The sequence below is a fragment of the Fusarium fujikuroi genome, chromosome FFUJ_chr04 (assembly GCF_900079805.1).
Source record: "Fusarium fujikuroi IMI 58289 draft genome, chromosome FFUJ_chr04".
Classification (NCBI taxonomy): Eukaryota; Fungi; Ascomycota; class Sordariomycetes; order Hypocreales; family Nectriaceae; genus Fusarium; species Fusarium fujikuroi.
The window spans coordinates 1,695,303-1,717,033 of record NC_036625.1 but is presented as its reverse complement, the minus strand read 5'-3'; the positions used below and the strand labels follow the sequence as shown (position 1 = coordinate 1,717,033).

Below are 21,731 nucleotides of genomic sequence, written 5' to 3'. Positions count from 1 at the left end.
CTGGAAGCACAAGATCAACATGATATGTAAACTCTTTCCGCTGTAACCGTGCCGTGAGCTTATGCTCCCGAGAGAGCCGTGATATCCATCATGACAACCCCCATCTCATGAGAACCCAGCCACCCGACTAACTCCCCAGGCTTGGCGTTCAGCCACCCGCGAATTTCAGATCCTTTTCACTTACCGAATCGACTTCAATCATGACTCTCTTCGACAGAAGTCGGTGTCGGGCGTTTCAGACTATTCCTTCGCCGCCCGGAATCTTCTTTGCACTCCGCGCTTAACTATCATGCGAGTTCATCTCAGCTTCCAGAATCACTTGTATCTAGAAGAAGTATGTAGCTATCGGATTTAGTGGGGCACACTCCCACGTCATTTAGAGTAGCTACGTTGCGCTATGAGACTCACAAACACCAACGCATAACCACTATATATAACATGGCAGCCGTAGCCGCCAATAACCAAGGAACGTCGCTCGATATTCGAGTTGAAGACTTCCTGGACGATAAGCTTCAGTCTACTTCCGACCTCGAAGATCTCGACACACTTGTCGCAAATGTTGAGCTTCAACGAAACCAGCTGCAATCACAGCTAGATACAGCTGTGAAAGTGCTCGAAGAGACCCGGCGCACCGCCGATGATCGCCAAGGGTCACTTGCTGCTCGTATAGAAGAGTTTCAAAAGCTTCAAGAGAGCATTGATCTTCGTGCTCAGATCTATGCTGCCTCAGATGCCCCAGATCAAGCCATCGAACGCCTCAAGTCGCCTATGAACAAGATCAAGGCCGTTGAGCGTGCCCAGAGCTACCTTTTTCTCTTGCAAGATGCTGAAAAACTTAGAGCTGAAGCGAGATCATTTCTGCCTCAGAACCCCAAAGCTTCATTGGAGCCGTACATCAAGTTAAAACAGCATGTTCAAAAGCTACAAGGCCTACCTGGCCAGGAGGGCCTTCACCTCGTCGCATATGCCGAAGGTGTGACCGTTTCACTTTGGGATGAGATCAAATCCACCATGTCTGGGGAACTCGAAGCCGTCCTGAAGCAGAGGAAGTGGCCCAAGATTGACACCCATTTGCAGATGGATGAAGAATGGATCAATCGCATTGAGAAGCTCGTCGATCTTCAAAAGCCAGAAATAGCACACACCGACAAGATTGTTACGTTGCTACCATTTGAAATCATGGCCTCCATCTTTGTCTCCGAGTTTCGTTTCCATTTTCTCAGCGACAAGCCAACAAGCGGTGCCCAGGCTTTTGGAACTCATTGTCTCCCATGGTTTATCGCACTGGTTGAGAAATGGGAAGATTTCTTCCGGGATAATCTGGGCTATTTGCTAGCAGAGAAGTTCCGGGACACTGCTGTAGCGACCAACCTGGCTTATATCGACCCTGTTTCTGCCTTTATTACCTCACTACTACCAGTGCTGAAGGAGAAGACCTCATCAGTAGCACTCGAAGCTATCAAGAGTCCCTCCTTCCTGAGTAGTTTCATGTCACAGCTGATGGCATTTGACGAGAATGTTCGCTACAAGTTTAACTACGACGGCGGCGACGTTGAAAACGGATGGCCTGGCTTAACCGCACATATACTGGACGACCACTTTGATACGTGGTTCAAGGCCGAGAAGGATTTCGCTCTTGAGAGATATAACACTATCATGGAGTCTCAAGATGCTCGCAATATCGATTACGATTATGCGCTCCAGGGCAAGATGAAGCCAACATATGCTTCTGTGCGTGTCACTGATCTTCTGCGATCTGTGACAAGTCAGTACGAGAGAGTGCGTACCTTCAAGCACAAAATTCGCTTCTTGATTGGCATTCAACTTGAAATCTTGGATGCTTATCACGATCGCCTCCGAGACTCGCTTCAGGCTTATCAGAGCATGTCTACGACCTTTGGTCGCACTCTAGCCGCGAATAAGGAAGACCTCGCTGTTCTTGAGGGCACAGGTGGTTTCGAGGTGCTCTGCAAAGTGATTGGCAGTGCTGATCACATTGTCAATACTCTGAAAGACTGGAGCAACGAGGAGGTATGTAAACCGCCTGAAAGTCATCTTACTAAGCTAACATTCTAGTTCTTTGTCTCTTTGTGGGATGAACTTCAGACTCGAGCTTTGCATAGATCAAGCCAGGGCAACAACATTACGAGTACCATGAGTTACGATGATGTGAAGGACCGCACGTCTACGGCAGTGGGAGAGAAACATGAAGATGGGGCTCTATTTGATGAGACAGCGAGTGCCTATAACATGCGACGCAAGGCTGCTCAAGAACTTCTCGTTGGCGCTTTGGTCGAGTCGCACAATAAAGCCTTCCGGGCATACACCACCCGTGTTCAATGGACAACTGTTGGTGAAACTGCTATCCTTGGTAAGTCCGCATGCCGTACTGTTCACAGCATATCAGCTAACACGGTGGCAGATGAGCTTGCTATTACGCCAGAACTTGATGAGCCACTTCGCATCCTCCAACGTAACTTTGACTTTCTCATCAGAGCTCTTTCAACTGCAATGTTCCGCCGCGTCTGCCGCGAAGCCCTTGTTAAGCTTCAAGATTATCTATGGCAAAGTGTCCTTATGCGTCAGTCGTTCACCACTTATGGTGCAGCCCAGTTCCGTCGCGATGGCGCTGCCTTGGTTTCTACTATCGAACGCTACATCCCCAATGGTTCATCCGTCCTTGATAACTTGACTGAGGGTATGCAGCTTCTGAGTCTTCCGGTTGAAGCGGGTGAGACAAGTGGCTTGACACTCAAGGACGCTAGCGATCGAGTCTTCACTGACAACGAAGAGGCACGCAAGGTACTCGAGGAACTCCATCTTGAAGGGTTATCACCGCAAGGCGCAAGAAACATTCTGCAGCGTCGTGTCGAGAATAACGAGAACGTAGGGTGGTAAAACGAAATAGATTAAAATTGGGTATATTATCATGCATTCGATGCCTTTCCTCAAGGCCTATCGCTCATGCCTCACGTGTTGAATCTCTCCGTGACCTTCTCAAAATATCATTTCCCTTTTTGTTCTAGCCATTGAGCCCCCCCCCCCCCCAATACGTTTCATTGCATCAAAATATCAACCAGATTCCATTTCTCATTTTCGCACTGTTCGCTTTTGTTTAGCTGTTAAGAGCTCGCATGGTCATCTCGACAACAATAAAAGTTCCCGCGCTGACAGGCATAGCTCGCGCGAGTGTAGGTCCGATACCCTTCCAGAAGCCAGCCGCCCCCTCAGCTCGCCAAGTCTTTGCGAAGCAGTCTCGCATAGTGGCGTATTTTTGGTTGGCACCGAAGCCGTCGGTCTGCATCTTGCTCTTGATGACATCGAAGGGATAGCTGGAAAGCCAGAGAACTTCGCCAGCAAGACCACCGTAAAGGGCAATCTTGTAAGCGGGGATATCCTTGCGGTCGATTTTGTTGTGGGCAGCGTCCGAGTTCATCATATACTCAAAGGCAGTGAACCAGGAACCGTAGGCGAAAGCCTCTCGCCAGATGGTGACAGCCTGACCGCGGTAGATGCCACTCAGAACACCATTGTGAGCTCCGAGTTTGCGAATACAGTCACCAGGGCCATCGTACAGACGGCCGGCGCCATGAGGCTGGCTCTGAAGGCGGATACGAATATGCTCGATGGGACCTGAGAGGACCGAGTTGGAGACACCAGCAAAGGCACCCGCGGCACCGTATTGGGGATAAGACAGTTCGGCTCCGTTGTTGCGAGTTTGGAACCAGCGCTTCGCAGCGTTGAAGGCACCGAATTGGACGGAAACACAGGCTCCGATACCGATGAGTGGTGTAAGCGTTCCCTTGTAAAAGGCGAGGGCACCCTCGTTCTTGTAGATTGTGGTAGCGGCGTTGATGGCAGACGAGTATTGTGTTGTAGTTTGCAGTCGGACCTTGACAATGTCAAAGGGTTGACCTGAGGTGAGAATGTTAGTCATTGGGTTGAACTCGTACTGTTGTATAAACAAACATGCTGGTGACGACTTCATGGTGGAGGGTAAGCTTATCTTGAACCAGGTCTTTCTTCTTCATTCCCCAGCTCAGAGGATTCTTCTTTGTCCTTTGCGCTGACCAACTCCCCAATAGCTGAACGAAGGAAACATCGCGACATACCAATCAAGACCTGTGCAATTCCTCCGACAGCGCCAGAGAAAAGATCCTTGGCCGTCTCAATGGCCGGGCTCTGCTTGGCCGACTCCAGCTCAAGAGCGTCCATCTCTTCAATTTAGCGGGATGATCACAAACACCTTTGTCCTTCCTTTCTCCTCGGCTAGCGATGAAGCTCTCAACAGCAAAAATGCAACGAAGAAAGTAGGTGAAACTCGCCAGAGATAAGACAACAAAAGGGGAGAAAAAGATAAGAAACCCAGACTTACGGCGCGCGAATCGATATCGCAATCCGGGGTTGATTTATCGCGGAGGGCGTTCGGCAAATGACGTGCTAGCATTACAAAGCCGGTAACGGAGCCCGGACTGTCGGTGTTGAGATACAACAGTACAAGCAAAGTTCGGAGGTGAGCCCGCCAGACGCTGATGGAAATCGTGGGATACTGTACTGTAATTCCCCGACACTCTTATCGGCATCTTCTCCGGGGGCCGTTCTCAAGATGTACCTTGCTAACAATTTCATACTGAAAATGCCCATTGAAAAGGTGTCCACCGACTTCGGGCTAATGAAAGCCGGAACTCGGGATCTACGCTCTAGAACCGCGAGAAACCGACATACCAGTATTCAGTTGCTACATATTATGTGCATATGAAATTGTTCATTATTCAAAGATCGTCAGTCCGGATCTTTTGTATCAGTCAATGCTCGCTTCTATTGTCACACACAATATCCTTCTCTTCAGTAGCGTCTCGCTCCTTGCTTCTCGTCTTTCGCATCATTCTGCGCCTGCGCATGCTGCTCAATAGCCTCCTTGAGTTTTCCAACCACTTCAGGGTGGTTGCTGAACGCAGTCATGAGTAAGCTTTCTAGTTCAGCCTCCACCTTCGCGATTGGCTTCACTCCAGGTTTTCTATTCTGCGAGTCGTTCATCAGAGTACCCCAGCGATGTGTGAAGTTGTAGATAGACTGTCGCAGTAACTCGTCAAGCTGCTCGTTCATATCCTCAACAGTCAAGGTTTTCGCTGTCACGGAGGGTGTGCCTCTAGACCACAGACCGCCGCCGATAATGTTAGAAAAGAAACCGACCCAATTCTGGGGGCTCAGGGTGTCCCAGATGTGAACAAAGTGCTGCATAGAAGCACCATGGTTTCGGATATCACCAATCTCCAACGAAACCAGCTCGTTCTTTATGATGAGCAAGTTTTTCACCATAAACAGATCAGGATCCGTGCTAGCCTTTAATGACTGTATCCTTGCTTCTGCACGTTGGAGCACCTGAATGGTTTCTCGAACAATATTGAACACAACTGAACTATTTTTCGACTGCGAAGTCGTTAGCCAAATCCAGTGCTAGAGGGCAATTCGCTTACAGATCTTTCTTTAGGCATGCAATTCTCATACATGCTCAAAAGTTTGATGGCTTGTTTGACCAAGGGATGGGCATTTGATGATGCTACGCCACCGACAACAGGTCCGATCTTGAGAGAAGCGTCTTGAACAGGCGCCTTTGTGATCGTTTTTGTGACTTCCGCCTCAAAAACTGTATCTGTCAAGGGCCATAGATGATGGGCAAGAAGTTGTGAGGTGTATTGCTTGCATTTGATGAAATATGGCGACTCCATATCATCTAAATCGGCACCAAAGTATTCATTGGCTAACAAGCCCACCACGTTACACGTCGTCTCCAATGGTGCAGTCTGTAGGACAGTTTGGAGGTTAGTCACCAATGGCGTCAAGTTGCCAGGATGAGCAATGGTGGTGTTGATGGGTTTGATGGCCTGATACACTGAGTCTGCTGCTTGTGTCCATATGGGTTCCAGATCGAAGAGTTTCACGAACAGATTCTCCTCATTGTACATGCGTTCGAAGCATTGCTTGATGAAATTCCGTGATGCTGTCTCAGCCGACAGGCTCTTGACTTCTTTATTGAACTCTGCGATATCAGATTGCGTCAAAACTTTCAAGTCGCGGTCTCGTGTCGTGAGATGGGTATGAATGATGTTGTTAGCTGTATTTGCGTAAGTCTCGAAGTGAGAGCAGGACTCGTTTCGCTGGCCGTAAGAATCATATGCGCGGCGTATAATGCGGTGAACATTGGGTATTAATCCATACGAGTCCAGCATCATCTCTTGGAAACGACCATACGCAAGCGCATGGCGAGCCGACTCTGATTTTGTAGCTATAATCTGACGTCCGACTTCAGGTGATACCTTTTCCAATGAGGTCTTATAGCCATGCTCAAGAAGATGAAGGGCTTTTGTGAGAAGCGCAGTGTACCGTGCGAGATAGGTATCGCGGTCGCGGTATGTTGGCTAATTGCATTAGCATCTGCTCTTGAGAGTGAATGGGACGAACTCTTACATGATTCTCCATAAAGACGATGCAGGCGTCAATATTCTCGACCATCTCTCCAAAAGAGGCATCATCAACCAATCGGCTGGCGCCCGGCGCATTGAGACGTCTTGTTGCATTATCGAGGTACGCATAGTAATGAAGATCGGTGCCGACTTCGTCGGCCAAAACTTCCAGCCTTCTTTGTTCCTGCAAAAGTTCTTCGCATTGCGCTTGGAAAGTTGACGTTTGCGCCTCGACGGAGCCGAAAGAGTTCGATAAGGCGGTAAGGAGTTTTAGCGTAACATTTGCATCTTCGATAAGGCCATCTAAGTGACGCTCCGTGACAGTGAGTTGGTCGCGATATAGTCTTAGTATCGGTCAGCGCTGTCTTGGTAGAAATGCCATCTTCGCATGACGCAGTATGCATACAAGTATTCCTGCTGACCAGCATCCAGCAATTGCTCATCGTATGAGTCCAGGCTGATGGTGTCGTGTTTTTCAAGTTTCTGACTGGAGTCTGAAAGCGTCAGAGCTTCCCATGCTCTGCTGTGCTTGTCGGTCTTCTTAGGTCGTGGTCGTGTGTCTTTAGACAGCTGTTCTTTGACCACTCGATAGAAGTCGGAATAGGAACTGGCTCGACGAAGGACGGTCGGTTCTGGTGGAGTGTCGGTATCCTCGATTTCTTCGTAAACATTTGGCAACGGCGTCGCAGCTTCGTGTGTTTGGCCTGTTTCCTAAACCCATCTTATGAGCTTCAACAATTATGGCGGGGTGCCGCCAACTCGTGGGGGGCATACATTGGGTTGTTGGAGCAGAGACTCCTTGCGACGGTGGCCATGACTCTGACTAAGGGTATTAGAGTGACTCTTCTTGCTGGTGCCCAGGTCGGGCATCAGCGTATACCAAGAGTCCTCGTACATGGTGTTGACAGAGCTCAAGGGTTCGCGGGAGCTCCTGTAACTTACCTTAGAAGCCACGCAACAGGCGTTGAATGTTAAAGTCGGAGCTAATGCGGCCGAACCGCCGATGGCGGTAAAATATGGAGCAATAGGTACCCATGAGACCCTGCAGCATGGATGTGGCGCGTGCTTAGATCTGCCTGTGGCACAGTTCATCGTCTTTTAGGTAGTACAGTAGACCTGCCACAGCCCAAAGAATTTTGCTGACCATTAGTTATCCGTAAATAACTTAGCTACTGTCGGAGCTTCAGCTCTATGACCTCACAACATTTTCTCCTTCATCGGGAGGCGACATTGGGTTCAACTTTTGATGCAATTTGAAATCTCTCAGGGCTGATATTACCAATTGCATTGACTTGGATCCCTTTGCTAGCGAGTTTTCAAAATGAACGTTTCTCGAGCGACTCTTGGGCGAGCTGTTGTTCGCTCCCAAGCTCGTCAGCCTCTCACTATATCTCGGCGCCAATGGGTTCGCTACGCCCACGATCATGGCAGCGAGTATTCTCAACCTCCTCGCAACCGCAGTGGTAAAATCATTAGTTTTGCAGCCGTCTTTGGTCTTGCTGCTGCTGGAGCCTACTTTTATCCCATATTGACCGGAAAGTCTTCATCACCCGCTGAAGTCGAGAAGAACGAAGTTCCTACTAAGGCTGAACTCGAGTTTGAGAAGCCTCGCAAGAAGGTCAAGTCCAAAGAAGAGAACCGAGATCTTATCAGCTCCCAGCATCTCCAAGTTAAGAATAGCTGGGAGCATCCTGGGGTTTATGCCTGGGGCTCCAATGTTGGAAAGGTCATCGATCCAAACTCCAGTGAGAAATATGTCAAAGTACCTCGGAGAATTTCTTACTTTGATGACAAGGTTCTCAGGGATCTCAAGCTGACATCCATCTTCGGTGCAGCTGTCACTGAGAAGGGTGATTTGGTTCAATGGGGCTTGGGCTACAACCAGCAGGACCCTTCGCCTGTGCCTACACTTACAGGCAAAGATCTTGTCAAAATTGATGCTTCGCTTGATCGAATCATTGCTCTGTCACGCAGCGGCAATGTATATTCTATCCCTGCGTCTCGCAACGAACAAGAGGGTGGTCTCAAAGAAGAACAGAAAAAGTCCTCCTGGTCTATATGGGGATCTGGTGGTGCCCGAGAGAACATACATTTCCGCAATTTGACACCACCTGGTCTATCATATGGTGAAACCGTGAAGGACATCAGCAGCGGCCAGGAGCATTGTCTCATGCTCACCTCCAAAGGACGTGTCTTCTCTGCTGCTGCTAGTGCTCTCGAGTTTCCTTCCAAGGGGCAGATGGGTATTGCAGGTTTGAATTGGCATAACAGGCCCAAGGGACCTTACGACCAACCTCATGAAATCACAACTCTAAAGGGATTCGACGTGGCACAGATTGCAACTGGCGATTACCACTCGGCTGTTCTTGATAAAACTGGACGTATTTTTGGATTTGGTGACAACTCATTCGGCCAGCTTGGGATCGATACCGACTTTGGCCTTTCGGTTTCTGACACCCCTGTAATGGTTCCTACCAACCTGTCTTACGCGGGCACTGGGCTTGTCCCGACGGTAACGTCCATAGCGGCAGGTGGGAACAATACTTTCTTCACTGTGGATGCGAAGGCCACGACAGTTCCTGGCAACACAAAGGCTGCGCCAGCGAGAAGGCTTCCTCCTGTGACTACAGATCTGTGGGCTTGCGGCCAAGGAGTGTACGGGACACTGGGCACTGGTCGATGGTCACACGTCTCGCCCAAGCCGACCAAGGTGAAGGGTCTGTCGTCCCTGTTCGAGTTTGACGAGAAAACCAACAAGATGAGCCCCATTAAACTCAAGTCTCTGTCAGTTGGGGCCACTCACTGCTCGGCTGTCATGGACAATGTCACCGAAGTCTCGGTCACGGGTCAAGGGACCGAGAACGAGACCAACTGGGGAGCAGACGTCGTATTCTGGGGTGGCAATGAGCACTATCAGCTTGGCACCGGAAAACGAACCAACTTGAACGCTCCAGCTTATATTGCCGCTCTGGACAGCGCAGCCGATGCTCGTAAGGAGGGCTCACCAGACTTCCACCGGCTGTCTGTGACTCCTCGCAAGACAATCCGTCTGGACGGTGGAAAGGGCCGAAAGGTCTCATTGGAACAAAAGATTGAGTGTGGCAAGTACGTGACTGGCATCTACTCTGCCGTGTGAAGCGAGTAGCAGGGCAAACAACTCAATTTGTAAGAACAGGCTCGCCTCATTGTATCATAAGAAACATTTAATCGACGGATTGTATCCGCACGGATATGATTGGGCGTTTGGGAATGGGAATGGGATCATTCAGTTATGACTTTAAATGTTAAATTCAACTTGGGCATATTCCTTCCAATTAATTGACTGATTAGCTCAGCTGACCTAACCTGAAAGACCCAGATTGGTCTGAAGGGTCATATGAATGGCTCACACTACTTTCTAGGAATGAAACATAGGTAGGTAGAAACACGTGAATGATACGAAGTTGAGACATTGTGGAAACATGCCTGAAGTGGTTATTTTTCCAGCAATAGCAATGACAGTTATGATTTAATAAAGGTGATGATTGGCCAAGCTTGGTAGATCCTTAGGTACATATTCACAATTGTATTCGTTCGCAATTTTCGTATGAACACCCTTGGATATCTTCCACTTACACAGAGGTTCATGAAAAGCAATGTGCCGTATGTATGTATTATGAACCATTTTAGTGGAAACTGGGGAGCAACACGAGGATTGATCATGTTGATCAAATCGATGCCACGCAAGCAAATGCCGCTGAGTAATTCATTTCAAAATCGAGAATAGAACAGAATGAGGCACAGATCGTGGAGGAGCACGGATAAAAATGGTGGTTGATAGGGAGCTGATTGCCAGGATAAGAGGCCCATCCTCCACGTCATTAACCCAACATGACGGGATGGGCCTTGAGACGAAAATAGAAATCCGTGGACAACCAACGGAGCAGCCGCCACGCAGCTAAAATGATACAGGGATGAGCCACTTTGCAGTGTTGGAGAAGAAGAAGAAAAAAGAGTTTTTACTAGACCAGGTACAACACTTGAGTCCCTGCAAACTATTGACTCTACATTGGCCTTGAGATTACTTAGATTTGAGTGCATGATCTGCGACTGAAGCACAGAAACAATAAGCACGTGTCCGAACAATGGATGAAATCTGTTAATTATCACGTCGAGACTAGACCATCGCTTGCAGATCGTTCATTAAAGGCAAAGAAAGGGCAAGGTACAGCACTCCCGATACAGGAGAGGAGAGGAGTCAAGTTACATCAGAGTGCGTGCGTGCGTATGCCTGTGCTGTAAGATAAGATATTCTTGGAACAATCTCTTCCCTTTCCCCGCGTTGAATGACTGACGTCTGAGTTTGAGTTTCAAGTCTCTCTTGGTCACGTCACGTCACGTCACGTCACGTCGCATCCCGTCGTTGCTCTTTTTTTTCTTCTCTTTCGATTTCGAGGTCCTCGTGAATATTTGATTGACTACCTACTACTATGATAGACGCTGTTGTTCTGCTCTTACAGTCGTTACAGTCAACTAAGAATCAGTCTCCTTTCCTCTTACTCTTACTCCTTTTTATTCTTAACCTTTTGCCTTTATTTTACCCCTTGACTAAGATACTACCTACTACCTAGGTAGGTAGGTAGCTTAGTAGGTGCTTGACCTTACTCCTTCCTCTGTCTCTTACACCCCAAATCTTTCCGTTTGCGGTATCAACTCCACTCACGTCTTCTCCTTCTCCTCTCTTCTTCACTTCAGCTCCAACTTCTCTATTCTTCTACTTCTACTTCTTCCGCTTCTCAACATTTATATAACCCTTGTAATATTTCGCCTCTTCTCACGATTTCGCCATCGACTGCGCCTGCGCCCCTCCAAAGACCACGCGGATCCGACCCCTGCCTGCCTGACCTCCACCAGCCAAGAGGGCCCGACGCTATTCCTCTTCTTACGCCCAAATCTCCGTCGCCTTTGCTTCTTATACTTGGGCAGTCGCTGTTGTTCAAGCCTCTGGTGAAAACCGCGACGAGCACCAGCCTCAAGCGCAACTTCTTCCGGGGATATTCACACCTGTCTCTACCCAACCCCGACGCCATGGACAGGATCCCCAAGTTCAGGCGCAAACCCAAGAACCCCACGATCCAGACCTCCGTCGAACGCTCCAGCAGTGATACCGTCGATAGTATCGCCAGCACCGAGTTACAGGCTGCAACTTTGCAGTCGCAACAACAGGACGGGCAACAAGTCCTACCACAAAAACCCAAGCTCTCAAAGAGGGCCGCATTCCGAAATTTCCGTTTGCGCGGCTCCACAAAGAGAGCGCGCGACAGTCCACCCGTCGAGTTGCCTTCCAGTCCTCCGCCGGCCGTCGTGAGCCACGACGGTGTCAAGAGTCGACCCGTCACGGCCGAAGGCGATGCGCTGGCTAATTCAAAGGGGTCTGGTCCCCGGATTCCTGCCTTTTTGGAATCTTCGATGCAGGGTATACAACTCCCAGACGTGGCGCATTGATCAGCACTGACATTTATAGATGTTGATTTCAAATTCCAGGAGTTGACGTGGGCGGAACGAGACCGAGTTCTTGAGGGCACAAAGAATGAGGGGGATGAAGAGTTCAAATGGGGAACTTTCAAGCAGGTTGACACCCAGGAGAAGGGTGTGATGGATCGCTACATCAACATCAAGCCTTGGAATCATAACCGAGTCAAACTGCAGGTCCCTGAGGATGAACTTGACTATGTCAACGCTTCCGAGATCACTCTTACCTCGCCTTCCGATCCTAGCCGTGAGCCGTTGCGATACATCGCTATGCAAGGACCAACGCAGCCATCAATCGACTATGTCTGGCGCATGATTGCGGAGCAAATGTCTTCACCTGCCGTTATCGTACAGCTGACAACCATGGCAGAGGGTGGAGTTGTCAAATGTCACCAATACTTCCCCGATAACCAAGATCACCCAATCTGGACTCTGAATGAACACGATGCGTGGAACGATGACTGGCAGGCCCAGATCACGTACGATTATTTCGAGGAACTGGCTGACGGCGCTATTGAGAAGCGCAAGCTGCTTATGCACCTGAAGGATGAACAAGAGCCCCGAATCGTGTGGCACCTTCTGTATAGACGATGGCCTGACTTTGGGGTTCCCGAACTAGAAGATCTCGATGGCTTCTTTGAACTCATGCAAAAGTCTCGCGAGCTGAGCGCGCCCGAGAACCCGCGAATCATCCATTGCAGTGCTGGTGTTGGCCGAACCGGCACTTTCATTACGCTCGAGCATCTAATGCGCGAGCTAGAACTGGGCACCTTTGAGAAGTATGACGAGCCAGCAGAGGGCCCGGACCTGATCTTTGAGACAGTCGACCATCTCCGAGAGCAGCGTGTTGGCATGGTTCAGGGCCGTCCTCAATTCATGTTCATTTACCAAGTTATGCGGAAACTATGGCAAGATAAATATGGAGTCGATGAAGAGGGCAATGAGCCTGCAGCTAAGAGGCTGGAAGTTGGCGATCCATTCATAGATGACTCGGTATCCGACTCTACGCAAGCCAACCACTAGCATCGGGGTTCCGAGGACTGAGGCGTGATAATGGAGTCTGTTTATCTGGCGTTAACTGCAATGATTTGGTGGAGTCGCGGACGGGAATGCATCTGGGTTGGGCTGGGGCTCGATAGCTGCAGCAACCTAACTTTACGGTTTGGGGATGACACGCAAGCTCTCAAAATATTTGTGTTGGGAGGAAGCTGATGTTTAAGTGTTACCCCGTCATGAGTCAATCGGGTGCATAATAATCTGCTTTGCGCAAGTGTATGATCAAGCACGGCCAGGAACAGGAACGGGACTCGAGGGGTTATGATAAACAAACATAGAGCTCGTATCTCATAATGGGGAGATAACGACGGTACAGGAATAGCCAAGTCAAGTCAGGACGATATGACTTGGGGGAGGTTTATCTATTATAAATGATACCAAGCGCACGAACAAGGGGCTGGTGGTGCAGCAAGCATTCTTATCATATATCAGTTTAATCAAGAGGCGACAAGACGTTTCGCATAACAATAGAAATTAAGTAATGTCCACGGGGGCTAAGTCTTTAGACATGTATCATAGTTTTCTTTTCAAGATTTAGATCTTCGAACATCATCGTAATCTTGCTGTCAATCTAAAATGGTTGTGGCCGCGTGCCAACTTTGTGCTGTATAAATCAACTTCATTACCACAATACGCCCCAATCGCTTCACCAATGTTTAAATAGCTCGCAAAATAAACAAGCAAGGAATTTTTGTAGGAATTCAAAACGCCAGAATCTATGCGCTAATCACCAGCGTCACAGTCTCCTTCTCCTTTTCAGTGACGGTGACGGTAGCCTGGTCCTTTTCTGTGACTGTCACTGTGAAGTAGACCGATACAGTCGGAGTGCCATCGACGACAATGGTTGTAGCGTGAGCATCGTCGCCAGTGCGTGTTCCAGCAGCGGGCTTCTTGTCATTTTTGCTGCCTTGATTGTCGACTTTAGCCTCTGTCGCAGCAGGAGACGGGGCATCCGTAGGCTTGTCGGGAATGGGAATAAGAACAACCGATGTGGGCTTGTCATCATTATCATCATCACCATCATGGCCATCTTTACCCTTGCCGTTGCCGTCCTTTCCTTTGTTATCATCATCGTCTGGTGAGCCGGTGGGCTTGGCTTCATCAGGCTTCTTGATGGACTTGGTCAAGGTTGTGCCACCGGGGAGAGGGACAGACGTGGTACTTTGTTCAGCAACTGGGGCAGAAGTGGGAGGTAGATCTTCATAGGCCTTTGTTGGTTGAGGGTTGGAAGGCCCTGCTGGGTTTGTCTGACTGGGTTTCTCCTCTGATGGTTGGGATGGCTGTGCCTCGGCTGGCTGCGTCTGAGCCGGTTGACTAGGTTGCTCAGGGGCAGGCTGAGTGGACTTCTCTGGCAAAGGTTGAGATTGAGAAGGCTCCTCAGGAGCTGACTGGCTTGTCTGTTCAGGGGCGGGTTTGGTAGGCTGTTCGGGCACAGGCTGTGGCTGTGATGGCTGTTGAGCAGGCTGAGAAGGTTGGTCTTTAGCAGGTTCTCCAGTCGGTTCAGGGGTTGCGCCGTCATCGACAGTAACTATGGTCGTAACAGTAACCACGGGAACCGCGGGCTTCTCGGCGGCTGATGTAGTTGCAGGCTGCTCCTTGCCTCCATTCCCGTTTCCGGGAACACTGTTTTCCTCACCACTGCTTGGAGTTCCCCCAAGAATTTTAGCAGCAGTCGCAGGATCTTCGCAGACAATCTTGATTCCACCCTCAAAGTTGTACAGAGGAAGAGCGAAGCACTTCTCGCCTTTGGTATTACAAGGTGTGAGCTGGAATTTGCCAGTGTCATCACATACACCGGTTTGTCCGTTAATGCAAGCAGCCTGGCCCTTCATACACGAAGACTCGGGTGTGAGTTTGGCAAATTCCTCGTTATATGTGCGAGCATCGACGACATTGCTGGCATACGCAGAAGCAGGAATGGCACTGGTTCCTGTGGGAACACCAGGGTTGATGGTTGGAACGCCGTTGGCCGATGTTCCAGGGGGGACTACCTTGGGTGCCGAAGTCGTCACAGGGGATGAGGGGTCAGAGACAGGGACGGTGCTGGTAGGCGGTGCAGCGGTAACTGCAGGCTGAGTATTGGAGTCAGGTGCAGGATGTTGGGGCTGACCATTGGAAGGGACTGGAGCTGGCTGCTGAACTGCTGAAGTGACTGCAGGCGCCTCAGGCTGTTGGACCTGGGATGTAACTGGGGTCTCTGGCTGAGCTTGAGCTGGTTCCGAAGTAGGAGCTGGGTTCTGGGGCTGGGAGGGAGCAGTTGAAACTGGATTGCCAGGCTGAGACTGAGCAGGCTGTGAAGTAGGAACCGGGTTTTGAGGCTGAGCTGGTGCAGTAGTAGCAGCTGGAGTATCAGGCTGCTGACTACCAGGGGTTTCCACAGGAACATAAGACTGTTGAACTTCAGAGGTCGGAGCAGGATTGCTAGGCTGAGCAGGTTCGGAGACTGGGGTCTGGGTCTCAGGTTGAGCAGCATCTGAAGTTGGGGCAGGCTGACTTTGTGCATCAGATGTCGTCTGGGACTGGGGTTCTCCAGGTTGAACTACAGACACAATCTGAGTTGTACCCGCAGAAGACTCCGCCTCAGGGGCTGAAGTCTCCTTCAGGGGGCCTTCAGATGTCGTGGGAGACTTGGGATACACTTGAGTAGGGTGTTTAGGGTTGACCGGGAAAGCTGTATCCGAAGGTACCTTGGTTGTAAGATAACCAGTAGGGGTCGGCTGATACGCAAAGGTAGTTGTTTCTTCTTCAACAGCAGAGGTGGGTTGCTCGTTTCCTGGGGCTGTTGTGGCGGGAGCAGAGGGCGCTTCAGGGGCCGTGGTCTCTTCAACGGCGCCTGGCTGAGTCTTCCCCCCATCTGAAGGTCGAAGTGTACCAAGATCGAGGGTAGAGGACAGACTCTGAGTCTCTGTATTCTCTGGCTTCTGAGCTGCTTCGGTCGTAGGAACCTCGGGCACTGCAGTCGTAGCATTGTTGACTGGTTGGGATGTCGGTGCCTCGTTTCCAGAGGTGGGGACCTCTTTGGTAACTGGGTCAGTCTCGGAGACAACTGAAGTATCTTTGGGAGGTTCATAGTCTGATTGTCCAGCCGAGGTTGGCTTCTCAACCACAGTGGTAGGGTCCTTAGGCACGATTGAGGTTGTGAAAACCGGTGCAGAAGGGTTCTGCGTAAAAGTTGGCTTAGTTCCAGGCTCTTGGGTCGATTCTTGAGCCTCACTAGTCGGCTCAGAGGCATCACTGGTTGGCTGGACAGGGATAACCTCGATGGGCTCGGGGAGATCAGAGTAGGGGCTCTTCTTCTTGTCGTCACCTTGGTTTTCCGAGAGCAAAGGATTCGGTTCGGGTGTTGAGTTCAGCGTCTCAAAGACAGGACGAGGCGTAGTTTGATCTCCACTGCCACTACTGTGATAAATTGTTAGATATGAATCCTCACGATTTGTCTCCGAATCTGATCCATACCCGTATCCGTCGTGAGCTGCAGTGGGAGCTTGTGAATTTTCCATCCTGACGTCAAGAAAAGCGCCAGGGTTTCTTTTTTCTCTGTCACCCGAGTTAGAAACAGTAGTTGCAGAAGCATTATGAGTTTCTCCGTACATTCTACCCGTCCACATAGGGCCAGCCTGCGCGGACTGAGCAGTCAAAAGGAGTGACAAGGCCATGGCGAGCCTTGATCTATTACACCGCATTGTGAAGAGTATGCCGATAGTAGTATAGACTTGCTGAAGAGAATGAGCGTGTTGGTGAAATCGAAAAGATCTGTTCGTTTAAAATCGTTGGTCGGTTCGTGAGTCAAAGTTGTTATAAGTCGTTTGAAATAGTTTGATAGTTGCACGAAAAGAATAATGTACGAGTTCGTCGATATCGCTTCCTCCCAACTTCAAGCTGATTAAGAGTAAATAGGAATTGTCTCCAAACAGAACAAAACACAACACAACACAACAGAAAAAGAGCCACTTGTTCAGTTTCCTGGTGCTGAAGCACGCACAAACAGTGAAGACAAGGGGGCTTGTTCGCAGCGTCAAAGATGACGAACAGTAGAAGAAGAACAAAGCGGGTGACTGAAAGGAACAGATTGAGTATGAAAGAGAGTCACACAAAATAGAGAGAGATAGAAAATACTTGACAAAGGAAAAAAGAGAAAGAGGAAGAGGAAAAGAAAAAGGAAAAGACGAAAGTGATCAGGGCTAATCAGTGAGTGAGTGAGTGAGTGTGTATTGTATGCTGAGAGTACTAGGAGTGAAACCATTCACACAAAGTTGGTGGTGACACTCTGTTAATGTATATGCAGAGCTTGCCCCTAAGAATCACTCATGTCCAATTAGCGCCAGCAAAAGACGATGAATCGCCTCACAAAAGTCTCATGTCGTATCGGATCTCATATTTTATTGGCCCACTGGGGTCGTCTCTCTCTCTCTCTCTCTCTCTTGAACCATCCATGAATAGCCCTGCCCTGTCCGCCAGCCACGCCTGAGTATCAACAGGCGCCCAATCCAAATACCCCAGCAATTTACATGTAAAACATTTACAAGAAAATATCCGAAAACCCTCAGCCAATCAATCTTGTCTCGGCTCTTTCAAGCTGTACTATAAAAGACTGGCTCTAAGCGCTCTGTTTCAACAGCTTATTCGCGGCCTGTTCCTATTGGCGGCACAGACTCCACTGCGGCCGGGACCTACAGTAGCTGCCAATCGTCCCCTCTCCACTGAACCGACCTGCGGCCTTGTAGGCTTTTAGTGCCTGTTACAGGGTTTCGTGATGCCTTCATGGATACATAGGCAAATCTGGCCTGGTCTTCTCTTTTCTTTTCTTCTCTTCTCTTCTCTTCTCTTCCCGAAATCATGCTTTTTCCGGCTTGGTCGACCCATAGTTGGCCTGGACGGTCTAGACCTGATCAGCCCTTCTCATTTCCCCTTTCATGCTTCCTCCCTGAGTGGCGCGTTAAGAATAGATGACCTCCAGAGCCGTCGTCTCGGGTCCTTCATCATTTGGCGATAGCCGCCTGTTAGTAGCGTAGGTGGGTAAGAAAAGTATTCAGCCAGATACATGGACTGTGGCTCAGCTCCTAGCCTTTAAGCTACTAAATAGGCAGATCCCTTTTACATCGAAATTTCATTGCTTCTTTTTCTACCGTCGTTTCAGCCAACAGACGCCTTTTTCATGGATGTTGTACAATATTCTATACATATACGATAAACGCCACCGCGTCTACACTCCGCCATCAATCTTGGGTTTATATTAAACCAAGACCCTAGGTTCCCAGCAATGATCCTTGTTCGCCACTTCGGAGGGCTGACCTCTTCCTAAACTCTCCATGGGTGCTAAACTGGTGCTCAGCAGTCTCATGCTTGTTTTCAATGGCATCCAGGTCTAAATCCTCGACATTGGTGAGCAGGTTATTCTGTCGATTGTGTTCTCGGATGCGAGCCCACTTGAGAACTCGACTCAACTCTTCATGTCCGTGAACGGCATTGGCCTGGATATACGACTGTACCATCTGCTCACCTGGCCATTGCCAGATCCCAATCTGGAATCGGACGTCTCGTACGCGATTGCGCACTTCGTCAGTCAACATGGGTTCCGCAAACGCACGATACGCACAAAGAGTCTCCAGCATGTCCACGTCGTGAGGCAACTCCTCCATGCTTATCATCTCGTCTTCTTGTGACTGTAGAGGGCCCCATTCCGTCATGAGCCATATTGTCAACTGAGCCATTTCATTATACTCCCCTGCAAACGCCAGCGACTGCATCAGGTCATGAGCAAAGGGCGCCAACACGGGATCTCGCCGTGATCGCATGATATCCACAAAGGATAGATCTGTAGTTTCTTCTGCTTCGGGTCGCTGCCTCTCCTGTTCCTCGGCAACGAGTGCATGATAGAAGCCTTTCATACGTGAAATAAGAACACAGAATAGATGCAGAGCTGAGTTGCTCCCTGTCTCCGTGTCTGTCTCGGTGTTGGTACCATGTTCCTCGGCGTTTCTGCAATAAAGGGCGCCAAGTAAGTTGAAATTGGTGTTGTTGGCTTCCACAGCGCTCGCCAGCACCTGTAGCTCTCTTCGCAAAATCTTCCGCAGGGTTCTCACAAATCTGTTGAAGAGAAATAGAGTCATCCCCTGCACGGCATCGATACGATCCACAAGGTGTATGATCAGACGAAGCTGTGCCTCCAGGGTGAGTTTCAGACCATAATGATGCTGCCCGACATTCTTCATAATAGGTGCCCAGACATGAGGTAGCCAGTTCTGGTTCCTGCGGCCCACACGGAGCTCTGCGAGCCTAATGGCGCGTATTAGATTACTGCCTTTGGGGTGCACTGTCTTGGACAGCACATCCACATACGCTGAGAACAATGGCAGGGGAATAGCCTTCAGCATGTCAGCTGATGGTTCGGGTACCAACAAGTGAGCGTAGTTATGGTGATCTGTGCTTCCGTCTCGCAGATAACGATGAGCTTCTTGGAGAGTTTGGGCATTTGCCACTAGAATGTGAAGAATGTGTTCATCGGGCAGCAATCCATCGCATTTCATCATCTCATACAACTCTTGAGGTGTCGGGGGCTGTTGTCGCAGCTTCTCCAGTTCCGTCAAATTCATGTCCTCATTTGTAGGATGGCTCAGAGAATTGTCTCCCGGTAAGGTGCCTTTTTCTGGATCAGCATCACGAGCAAATGATCTCCGGAACATGGCTGCATATTCTGGCAGCCCAGGAGTCATGCCAGCTTTTGGAGGTTGGCAGAACTGCTTCCATGCTTCATGGGCGTTGCGGGTAGCAATGATTGATGCTTGCCAGGCCGAAAGATCTTGCTCCGGATCTATTTTGACCTGCTGCTGAATTGCTGGGGTACCACTAGGGGTTAAGCCTAGCAGAATATCCAATGCGCTGTCAGTCTCCTGTTTGGAGAATCCTGCTTCCTGCATCATCATCCCTGCCCGGACAACGCGAGACCAGCTCTCTTCTGCTTCCATGGCCTCGTCCATACCGTCTGCTGGCCGCAGATACGGCGGCCATGACTTTGAATACCGTGTGGCGTTGTGGATCTCGTCTCTATTCTTTGGCATCCCGGATAGCACAGTTCTGATTGCGCGGAACGCATTTCTGTCGACCAAAAGGGCTTCCGGGAGACTGCCAGACATTCTCAGAAGAGTACGTTGAGCCTCCCAGACATATGCATAGGGTATAGACGCATGCTGCGGCCCGGATCCGCTATTCCGGGCAATAGCCGTCAGGCCGGCATTGAAGTACTTGCATCTCATCCAGTACGTCTGTTCGGTAGAACCTATTTTGTAGTTGAAAATGAATTCCGCCATTATACCGGCAAGCACAATCAAGCGCCTTGCTTCTATACGACGACAGTGAAAGGCAAGTCGTTCCATGATGATCATGAAATCTTCTGTCGTGAATCTTTCCATTTCACTGCTTGCACGTCCTCTACCCCAGGAGATCTTGCGAGCCTTCTCGGTCGTAGCGCGTAACCGTTCTTGAACATACTCCAAAAGTTGGTCCAAAGTCGAGATTTTGCTAATGCCCGATCCCAATCTTAGCAGATAGTTCAGCATGAAGACGGGTTTCGGAGACATATCTGCCAAGAATAGTCGGCATCGGTCTTCGTCGGTTTTGGCGAAAAGTATACTCATGTAATCGTTCAGTCGCTCCTCTGTATTTCCGCTGTATTCAAGGGTGTTCATCAGGGCTTCCCATTCCGAATTGGTTGGCAGCGCTTGGGCAAGATCTCGGTTGTTTTCGGGGTCGGCTTCCACCTGCTGTCGAAGGTGCATTTGAATCACGACAACCGGAAGACGCACAGTTCGGATGGCGGCAATTTCTAAAAGCGTTTCTCGAGACGGTTGTTCCAGAGCAAGAAATTTACGAAGTAGAACTGCAGGACTTTGCTCTACCCAGCCTTTGAGCATCCTCAACCGTCGCTCAATTCGCCCGCGCCCATTGTCTTGACTGAAGTCTGAGAACTTAAAAGCATTCTCCGGATCGTACAAGCGCTTTGGCAGCACTTTCTTGCGGCGCTTTTGATAGTCGTCGAGACGACGGCCGTTGACTATGGCGGTCTCGAGTGCGTCCAAAGAGGATACATATCGGCGGGCTTGGGCTGAGTTTAGGTGCGAAGCGTACTGAAAGAGTTAATTGTAAGCTTTACATCGTAAAAACGAAAGAAAACTCGGCTTTTGATATTCACCTTGGTTTGGGTTGTCACGTTTTGCGACAAGTGCCACCCTCGCCTCAGCTCCCGGGTTGCACTTCTCAGCATTTCTCGCCCATTTCTTCAAAGCCTATGACACAGCTAAGAAGTTTATATATAGCGTAGCAATCAAGTGCGGAAGTTGTGATATCTGCGGCGGCGTCGACAAAGTTGCGAAGTTCGATTTCCAACTGCATCTGCGGGAACAGTTTGCATGCGCCAATCGAGATTATCGGTGTATCGGGCAGCCCATCTTCATCTCGTTGACAGCCAATCCGAGGTGGCTCCCAGGACTTCAGCTCCTGTGCTCCACCAAGACGAGGTTGGTCCCTTATTATTAGCTTCATAACTTCATAAATCATTGCCTTCTGTGCCTCCGTACATCAGGATTTCTAAAGTTATTATCGAATTTGTGTGTTTTTATTCTTTTCCGGAGCAAAGCTTCTGCCTAACAATTCGTGTGATACTTTTGGTGCGCTAGATCTGTTGCTAATTCTCATGGTTTACCA

At 49.5% G+C, this 21,731-nt stretch overlaps 7 protein-coding genes; 3 read left to right on the top strand and 4 right to left on the bottom strand.

Annotated features, from left to right (window-relative positions):
* Positions 1-438: 438 nt before the first annotated feature.
* FFUJ_13537 (related to Rad50-interacting protein 1) lies at positions 439-2,898 on the top strand (the record flags this gene model as incomplete). XM_023576234.1 has 3 exons in its annotated part: positions 439-2,031; positions 2,077-2,371; positions 2,423-2,898. 3 exons carry the CDS (start codon positions 439-441, stop codon positions 2,896-2,898), a joined length of 2,364 nt encoding a protein of 787 aa, XP_023429414.1.
* A 217-nt stretch (positions 2,899-3,115) lies between these two features.
* Positions 3,116-4,215, bottom strand: FFUJ_13536 (related to carrier protein YMC1, mitochondrial; the record flags this gene model as incomplete). XM_023576233.1 has 2 exons in its annotated part: positions 3,116-3,915; positions 4,113-4,215. The coding sequence occupies 2 exons, from the start codon at positions 4,213-4,215 to the stop codon at positions 3,116-3,118; spliced, it is 903 nt and encodes a 300-aa protein (XP_023429413.1).
* Positions 4,216-4,845: 630 nt separating this feature from the next.
* On the bottom strand, positions 4,846-7,361 carry FFUJ_13535 (related to conserved oligomeric Golgi complex component 3; the record flags this gene model as incomplete). XM_023576232.1 has 5 exons in its annotated part: positions 4,846-5,430; positions 5,478-6,419; positions 6,469-6,808; positions 6,871-7,175; positions 7,239-7,361. 5 exons carry the CDS (start codon positions 7,359-7,361, stop codon positions 4,846-4,848), a joined length of 2,295 nt encoding a protein of 764 aa, XP_023429412.1.
* A 424-nt stretch (positions 7,362-7,785) lies between these two features.
* Positions 7,786-9,600, top strand: FFUJ_13534 (related to FMP25 Found in Mitochondrial Proteome; the record flags this gene model as incomplete). Its single annotated transcript, XM_023576231.1, has 1 exon — positions 7,786-9,600. One exon carries the CDS (start codon positions 7,786-7,788, stop codon positions 9,598-9,600), a length of 1,815 nt encoding a protein of 604 aa, XP_023429411.1.
* A 1,931-nt stretch (positions 9,601-11,531) lies between these two features.
* Positions 11,532-12,998, top strand: FFUJ_13533 (related to protein tyrosine phosphatase phi; the record flags this gene model as incomplete). XM_023576230.1 has 2 exons in its annotated part: positions 11,532-11,919; positions 11,968-12,998. The coding sequence occupies 2 exons, from the start codon at positions 11,532-11,534 to the stop codon at positions 12,996-12,998; spliced, it is 1,419 nt and encodes a 472-aa protein (XP_023429410.1).
* A 749-nt stretch (positions 12,999-13,747) lies between these two features.
* FFUJ_13532 (uncharacterized protein) lies at positions 13,748-16,687 on the bottom strand (the record flags this gene model as incomplete). XM_023576227.1 has 2 exons in its annotated part: positions 13,748-16,430; positions 16,488-16,687. The coding sequence occupies 2 exons, from the start codon at positions 16,685-16,687 to the stop codon at positions 13,748-13,750; spliced, it is 2,883 nt and encodes a 960-aa protein (XP_023429409.1).
* Positions 16,688-18,277: 1,590 nt separating this feature from the next.
* FFUJ_13531 (uncharacterized protein) lies at positions 18,278-21,291 on the bottom strand (the record flags this gene model as incomplete). XM_023576226.1 has 2 exons in its annotated part: positions 18,278-21,154; positions 21,220-21,291. 2 exons carry the CDS (start codon positions 21,289-21,291, stop codon positions 18,278-18,280), a joined length of 2,949 nt encoding a protein of 982 aa, XP_023429408.1.
* Positions 21,292-21,731: the final 440 nt, after the last annotated feature.